General features: G+C 48.3%; 1 protein-coding gene across 1 annotated transcript; it reads right to left on the bottom strand.

Moving 5' to 3' along the window:
- Positions 1-1,446: 1,446 nt before the first annotated feature.
- LOC129678522 (tubulin alpha-3 chain) lies at positions 1,447-8,171 on the bottom strand. Its single transcript, XM_055609371.1, has 5 exons — positions 8,125-8,171; positions 4,496-4,718; positions 4,116-4,264; positions 2,722-3,402; positions 1,447-1,771 (listed from the first exon to the last, which is right to left on the bottom strand). Exons 1-5 carry the CDS (start codon positions 8,125-8,127, stop codon positions 1,475-1,477), a joined length of 1,353 nt encoding a protein of 450 aa, XP_055465346.1. The 5' UTR covers positions 8,128-8,171; the 3' UTR covers positions 1,447-1,474.
- Between the last annotated feature and the right edge of the window lie 533 nt (positions 8,172-8,704).

The raw sequence follows: 8,704 nt of genomic DNA on the forward strand, positions 1-8,704 counted from the left end.
GCAATAGACTTTAATATTCTGGCTCCTTCTTACTCTCTGGCTTTTTTGTCTTCTCTGCAACCTGCCTCTGTAAAACTGTCCCTGTGCTGCTCTTACGTAGCCCCTCTTTTCTGTCCTGTTCTTGTGACTCATTCTGTCAAATCTCTCTGATTCACCAATTTGTATGACCCTCAACTAGGCATCACTTTCCAACATGGCCGTCTCCTCCTAAAAACTAACCTTACCTTCACTGTTAAGGATTAAAGGTGTGAACTAAGGGTATGTCTGTATTCCAGCCAGATCACATAGGTCTTTGGATGTGATCTCTTGCCAGAACAGCCATGTTGCTGGGTTAAAATTTCTCTACAGGTGTTATTAAGTAGCTCAGATATAGCAGCTGTGTTTTCCACTGCAGCTGCATCAGTTTACATCCTAACTAGCAGTGCATGAAAGCTCCATTTTTTTTTTTCCATGTTAACTTATGTCACTCAGAATGTATAGCTGTGGCTGGGGGAGATGGTTCAGTGGTTAAAGTGCTTGCCTTGCAGGGTGAGGACATGAGTTAGAGCCCTGGCACTGACGTCAATACCAGATGTACATTGTGGCTTGCCTGTAATTTCAGCCTCAGAGGTAGAGACAGGGCATCCCAGAAGCAAGCTGGCCAGCAAGACTACCTGTCTACCTATTCTGGCTGTACTACCAGGACCCTCCCACCCCCCCCCAGAAGTTTCATGTTCACCTGCAGATGGCCCCAGTCATTCTGGAAGATTCATGCCTTAACATACGGGGCTCATTTGTGCACCTAAGCATCGCCACTAGTTGACTAGGATGGAGCAACTGCATGTAGGTGTATGTGGTGTGGTCCGAGAACCTTCTACGCTGAGATATGGTCCTGGGAAGCCTTTGACCAAAAAGGGGTTGACACCAAGAAAACCCTTTGTTCTTGCATAAAGGAAACTGCTAAGGCCAGTGCTCAACACTTAATGCTATAACAGGAACAAAGGCTTGATGGGGGCCACTGAAGGACAGTACGGGCACTGTGAGGGTAGGTGGTGTGTATCCAGCAGCAATGTGACAACAGAAGAAAGCCAATGATATCAGTGGAATCAAGTGTCAGACATGGAGCTTCTACAGCCCCAGGACTCACAACTGAGGCCCAGGGTAACCCTCCCCAGCTGCCGAAGACAGGGCAGAAGACAATTTTTGTGTCCTTCAAATCCTTTTAAAATAAAGCAGTTTTTCCTAATGTCCTTAGTTAGAACTTAAAACTGAACATACAGACGTGCTTATCATTTCTTAGGGAAAAACTGGTAACCGGAATCTTTTCCTCAGAGAAACTTAATGGGAAAGGCAGGCATCTGGAAAGGAATTGTTAGAAAGTACAGCACACACGGCAGGCACTACCTCAATACAGAAATTTTAATAAGTAAATATATCCTTTAGTTTCAGGGGTGGGGAAGACATAAACGGACGGCTGCCAGCCAGACCCGCGCACTCAGTACTCCTCCCCTTCTTCTGCCTCTGCCTCCACGGAATCCACGCCCACCTCTTCATAATCCTTCTCCAGGGCTGCCAGGTCTTCCCTGGCCTCTGAGAACTCCCCTTCCTCCATGCCTTCTCCCACGTACCAGTGCACAAAGGCACGCTTGGCGTACATGAGGTCAAATTTGTGGTCCAGGCGGGCCCAAGCCTCTGCAATGGCAGTGGTGTTGCTCAGCATGCACACGGCCCGCTGCACCTTGGCCAGGTCTCCCCCAGGGACCACGGTGGGGGGCTGGTAGTTAATGCCCACCTGACAGAGAAGGAGAAAACAGTGACTTGTACAGTGACCTTAGAAATGGTAACTTCAGCAGGGAACTGTGGACCCTGCTCAAACTACAAACATTCATACTGTCACTTTGGAGAATGGCCACTCACCTACACAAGCAACATGTATAAAGATTTTAAAGTACTTCCTTGAACCACCAGTGGCCAAACAGGAAACAACACTGAATTGTCCTACATTCACCTAGTACAACCAAGGCCAAAAATGAGAACCCTGTCCAAGGCATACTGTATGCTTAGTTAAAAGAAATGCGATTGAAATCTTCATGTGTAGAAAACACCCACGCAGCAGTGAGCTCTGGGAAGGATGATAAACACAGAAATATGCCAAAATGGTGGTGATGTTTTACACCCTGATGAGCAAGTGGCTGTTTGCAGCAGCTCGGAACACAGCCAGACTGAAGCTGGGAACAGGTAAGGACGGAGATCAGGAAGCACACTCCCACTTTAAGAGGAAGTTGTCTCCTTTGCTCCTCTCTGCTGGCCTGTCAACCAACATCACCTGTATAAAAAGCATCCTACACCTTGAATATGCTGAGATCACCTCTTGGCTTATAAGGACAAACGGCTTTAGAGAATTCAGCTTTTCAAATTTCTATGGTTTTGAGAGTATGCTAATTTCTTTTTAATAAGTTAAAGGCTCTACATTTCTAAAGCCGAGGCTGGCTGCAGATTCACTACGTGGCCAAGAATGATCTTCAACTTGCTCTGGTGCTGGGATTAGAGGCATGTGCCACCATGAACACACAGACAGAACTTTTTTAGAAAAGTGTTACGTCACTTAGCAACTTAACTACTTACTACACATGCTTTCTCTGGAGCCTGACATGGAAAGGGGAATTCTTGGCCAAAGCTATGGCTCCGAGGCAGAGCCTGCTGCTTGCCGGCAGATATGACTGTCACAGCACCCAGTCCTACCTTAAATCCAGTGGGGCACCAATCGACAAACTGGATGGTGCGCTTGGTCTTGATGGTAGCAATAGCCGCATTGACATCTTTGGGGACCACATCCCCCCTGTACAACATGCAGCAGGCCATGTATTTGCCATGGCGGGGGTCGCACTTGACCATCTGATTGGCTGGCTCGAAGCAAGCGTTGGTGATCTCTGCCACGGACAGCTGCTCGTGGTACGCCTTCTCAGCTGAGATGACTGGGGCATAGGTGGCCAGGGGGAAGTGGATGCGAGGGTATGGCACCAGGTTGGTCTGGAATTCTGTTAAGTCCACATTCAGGGCCCCATCAAACCTCAGCGAGGCCGTGATGGACGACACGATCTGCCCGATCAGGCGGTTGAGGTTGGTGTACGTGGGCCGTTCAATATCCAGGTTGCGCCGACAGATGTCATAGATGGCTTCGTTATCCACCATGAAAGCACAATCGGAATGCTCCAGCGTCGTGTGTGTGGTCAAGATGGAGTTGTAGGGCTCCACCACAGCGGTGGAGACCTGCGGGGCCGGGTAGATGGCAAACTCCAGCTTGGACTTCTTGCCATAGTCCACCGAGAGCCGCTCCATCAGCAGAGATGCGAACCCAGATCCTGTGCCACCTCCAAAGCTGTGGAAGATGAGGAAGCCCTGCAGCCCCGTGCACAGATCTGCCTGTGGTAAAACCAGAGCACGTAAGCCAATGCCTGCCATGCTGCAACCCTGACCTCCACAACTTCCATTTCTGCAAACTGATGCAAATTCAGACTGTCTACAACATACACAGGGCACTTTGAATACAGCAAGACCTATGGATGCAGCTCAGCAGCGCAGGTGTGTGAGGTATTTTGGTAAACTCATGAAAGATTCCTGATTCTAACAGATTTGCCAAAATGTCTGTGCTTGGTAGTTTTCTGTCAATCTGACACAAGCTAAAGTCATCTGAGAGGAGGGATCCTTTATTAAAGAAAATGCCTGCATAGGATCAGGCTTCAGGAAGCCAGGAGGGCATTTTCTTAGTGACTGATGGTGGAGGGCAAAGCCCATTGTGGGTGGCTTCATTTCTGGCTTGTGGTCCTGGGTCCTATAAGGAAGCAGGCTGAGCAGGACACAGGGAGCAAGCCAGTAAGCAGCACCCCTCCACGGTCTCTGCATCAGCTCCTGCCTCTAGGTTCCTGCCTTGTCTGAGCTTCTGTCCTATCTTCCTGCCATGATGAACAGTGATGTGGAAATGTAAGACAAATAAAGGCTCTCCTCCCTGAGAGGACTGGTCATGGTGTTTTACCACAGCCATGGTGGCCCTAACTAGGACAATGACCACTACCATCACCACCGACTCTCTCCATCAGGACAGCCAGCCTATGAAGCCTCCTCTGCAATCCCCTTACCAGTTTCCGGATCCGGTCCAGGACCAGGTCGACAATCTCCTTGCCAATGGTATAATGACCTCTGGCATAATTATTGGCCGCATCTTCCTTCCCAGTGATCAGCTGCTCTGGGTGGAAAAGCTGCCTGTAGGTTCCTGTGCGCACTTCATCTAGAGAGACCATATGTGCTGTGAGTCCTTCAGGCAGGGGCCGTTCAGTTCCACTGTGCATGTATGCCAACCGTGTCTCCTAGCCTTCGGTAACTCATACAGCACACACGCCCTTTCAGTGTCTTACCTGACCAAGGCACAAGCATACAGTGGACAGCCTGTCTATTCTGTAGAGACTTGGGCGGGCTTCTGCTACCCAGGCAAGCCTCCAGCCAGGGCCCAGGCACCTACCGACCACAGTGGGCTCCAGGTCCACAAACACTGCTCTGGGCACATGCTTGCCAGCGCCAGTCTCGCTGAAGAACGTATTGAATGAGTCGTCGCCGCCGCCAATGGTTTTGTCACTTGGCATCTGACCGTCAGGCTGGATACCATGTTCAAGGCAGTACAGTTCCCAGCAGGCATTGCCAATCTGGACACCTGCCTGGCCCACGTGGATAGAGATACACTCACGCTGGAAAACACAGCAAAATCATGACGCTTATTCACTTGAAACTGTATGACAGATATGTAATTTTTTGTAATGCCTCAGTGTCTATTTTCTTTTGGTTTTTCACAACAGGGTTTCTCTCTGTAGCCTTGGTTGTCCTGGACTCCCTATGTAGACCAGGCTGGCCACGAACTCACAGAGATCGGCCATTAACAATTTATGGGTTCTTTAACCCTACTTTTGTAAGTTGTGCCTTTTTTTGATTCACTGATCAATTATACATGGAATACATATTTCATGCAAAGTCCTAACTATACACAGCAACCAGGTGCTCAATTTTAAACAAGTTATGCCCACAAATATGTAGAGGTCAAACGAAAATTTCAGGAGGATGTCATATCACATACTCTACAGCAGGGTGTCCTTCCTGTGGGCCATGGGCCAAACATGACCCAGGCTCGCTGTAAATGTGGATATAAACTATGTATAGTAATATGTACATAAATCTTGGGTTCTTGAGCATAATTTCAGAGACCACTGTTGCAATGTCATGCAAAGTACATGTGTGTTCTTGTTATTAGTACTCATGTGTGACTTCATTATGAAAATGGTGGTATGCAACTTTCTGACATGACATCTTTCAGGAGAAGATGGTTGAATTAGTAGCATCAGCTGTGAGATGTGCTTGGTCAGATGAAAAATGAAACATAGTGTTTTATCTGACCAGTGCTCACAATAGAATAGGTGTTAATTGCTGTTTAGAAGGCAGAAAGGTAAATTTCACTTAGCATAGTTCTATACTTTAGACAGGCCTCATGAATCATTGCTGAGCTTTAACTATAAAGCTACTATGGCTACCTTCTGAGGTACTTTATGTTGGAAAGGCTCAAACCCTTACTCTCTACTTTCCTTTGTTCCTAGACAGACTGTCACCATATAACTCTGGCTGACTCAAACTCACAAAGATGCTTCTGCCCCCAGAGTTCTGGGATTAATGGCATACATACACCATTATGCCCAGCCACCAGCTTTCTTAATAAAAGCAAATATAAGGCTTGAGACATGGCTCAGTGATTAAAGGCACTTACTGCCAAACCTGATGGCCTGTTTTGATCTCTGGAACCTACTTGGGGGAAAAAGAGAATCAGCTCCTGCAAGTTGTCTGCTGACCTCCATTGGCAGCCAAGTGCACATTCATTGAAACAGATGTAAAGAAGAAAAAAAAAGTTCCTTATCTCATTTCTTAAAGGCCCAGCAAGGCTTCTTCTATAATGTCTCAAAAATCAACAGAAGCTTCTCCCAAAAAGGAAAAAAAAAAAAAAAAACCATTACAAAGATTCTTCAATGAAACATATATGGATTTTTTTTTTTTTTTTGAGGCAAAAAGTAAGAATCTACTTACTTTGCAGGCAATATCAGTTTCAAAGATTAATTTCAAAAGGCACATGCAAAACCATTGTGGTTAGGTTTGGTCAACCTGACACAAACTAGAGCCACCTGGGAGGAGGGAATGAGAGCGTGTCTGTGGGGCATCTTCTTGATTAATGGCTGATGTGGAGGGCCCAACCCACAGCAGGCACTTTAGGGCCTGGGCCATTTAGGAAAGCAGGCTGAGCAAGTATTCCTCCATGTTTTTCTCCAGTTGCAGCCCAGAGTTCCTGATGACAGACTATAACCTGTAAACCAGAAAAATCTTCCCCCAAGGTGTTTTGTTCAGTGTTTAATCACAGCAACAGAGAGCATTTTAGAACACGCTGCCAAATTCCATGCATATCAAGGATTGTGTCAAAAGAACAAATGATGGGACTAAAATGTCTTCTAAATGAGAAAAAAACAATGATCAAACCAGGCATGGTGGTACATGGCAGTGACCAGCTCAATTAGGAGGATGAGACCAAAATGTGAGTTTAAGGATGTCAGGGATGATGAGATCCACAGAAACAAAGATAAATTCTGCTCTTTAGACCTAGATTTTATGTTATTTGTTACCATGTGTCCTTTTAAGTCAATACAAGTACTTCAGAAGTTCTCTGCTGGGGCTGGAGAGTTGGTCTGGTGCTTAGGAGAGCACTCTCTTAACAGGACCAGAGTTTGGTTCCCAGGCTCACAACTGCCTGACTGCAGCTCCTGGGCCTTCAATGCCCTCCTCTGGCCTGTCTGGGAAACTGCTCTGATGGACACACAGTTCTCACATACACACATGCACAACAATTTCAAACTGAGAAAAAAAAATTTTTTTTAAATAGGTTCTCAGGAATTTATTTATTTATTTTTATGTGCATTAGTGTGAAGGTGTCAGATCGCTTGGAATGGGTGTTACAGACAGTTGTGAGCTGCCATGTGGGTGCTGGGAATTGAACCCAGGTCCTTTAGAAGAGCAGGCAGTGCTCTTAACCACTGAGCCATCTCAGGATTTTTTTTTAAACTTTTTTGTTTTGGCTTTTGGAGGCAGGGTTTCTCTGTGTAGCCTTGGTTATCCTGAACTCGCTTTATAGACCAGGCTGGCCTTGAATTCACAGAGATGTACCTGCTTACAGACTTGTGCCCCTGCAGGTTTTTATATTTTTATTTTATTTGTTTATTTATTTTTGTTATTTTGTTTTTTCTTAAGTTCTCATAGCCTATGCTGGCCTCAAATGTACCCAGACTAATCTCGAAGTCCGATTTTCCTGCCTCAGCCCACCCAGTGTTTGGGATCACGGCCTGCCACAGCACACAGCTCAGATTTACTTTCTAACAAGAACTATCCGACCTATAAACCACGTAACATGGAAAACAACAGCAGCCACAAAACACAAAAGTTCTTTGGGAAGGTGGGCAGAGCTGCTGGCCTATGATCCTGACCCTGGGGAGGCAGGGAGCGGGGCTACCAGGGGTTCAAGTGCACCCCCTCCACACACACAGCCCACAGTGAGCTGGAGAGCAACATGGGCTCGGAGACTGTCTTAAAATTCCAAACAAAGGCTCTTTGGGGCTCAGTCCCTTTCACTTTCCTACCGTGAATGTCAGACCAGAAAGCTTGGTAGCTTTTAGACTCTTGTGGAACCAACGCCATTTCTTGATCTCTCAGTCAAGGGCACTGATATCAGGAAGCAAAGCAGAAGCTCCCTCTCTGAAAACCCTGCTGCCACCCTCTTGTGTTGCATCTTCCTGAGGTCAGAGTCCTAGGAGGCTGGGGCTGGCCTCGAACTCTTTCGCCCCTTTCGTCAGAACTCCTCCCCACCATCCTGGATCTTCACACGACCTAAGGCCCGGGGCATCTCCTTGCTCGGGGCACCGTGAGGAGTCAGTCAGGGGCAAACTGTGGCCTCCTGGGCTGCTTTGCCTTTGCTCACCCTGGCAGCAGCCCGGGCTCTGCGGGGTCGGCGGTCTCCCTCCCGCGGGGTCCACCCTCAGCGGCCCAGAGCCCCTGGCCCCGGGCTGCTCTCACCATGCTGCACTCCGCCGACCAGCTCAGCCGCTGCCTCAGCCGTTCCTCACCACGGTTCTCAACCGCCTCTCGCCTGCGCGCTCAACAGCCCAGGCCGCCTGCGCAGATGCGCGTGGCTCATTGGTCCCGAGCGCGCCAGGGGCGGGCGCAGGCCCCACATCCCACTTGTGATTGGATGCGGCTCGGCTTGCAGTGCTGGCACTTTCTGATTGGAGGTGGCATTGGCGGGAAGACGCCTGAGTGGCTGGAGGGGGACGAACGTTGAAGAGTGTCTGGGCGTCTGCGCGGCCCTAACAACCGGCTTAGCTCAGGACAAGTGGGGCACTCAGGTGCTGATGATCTGCGCCACAGATGTGTACACTTGCCAACCCTTCGTCTTCGCCTTTCCTCCTCTCACCTCACCTTGTGCAGAAGAGCTGTTCAGCCGCGCCCGGGAGGTCGTCAGATCTCCCTTCTGCAGAGAGACGTGAGTTTCTGGGCACCTGTCAAAAGAGTCCTGCGTTGGGACCCAGTGCCGGTTTGGAAGTCTGTGTGAATGGTCGTCTCTTCCGGCATTATTTTCTGTGGGAGAAGGTGCTGA

The sequence above is a fragment of the Psammomys obesus genome, unplaced genomic scaffold, assembly GCF_907164565.1.
Source record: "Psammomys obesus unplaced genomic scaffold, mPsaObe1.curated_primary_1811, whole genome shotgun sequence".
Taxonomy (NCBI): Eukaryota; Metazoa; Chordata; class Mammalia; order Rodentia; family Muridae; genus Psammomys; species Psammomys obesus.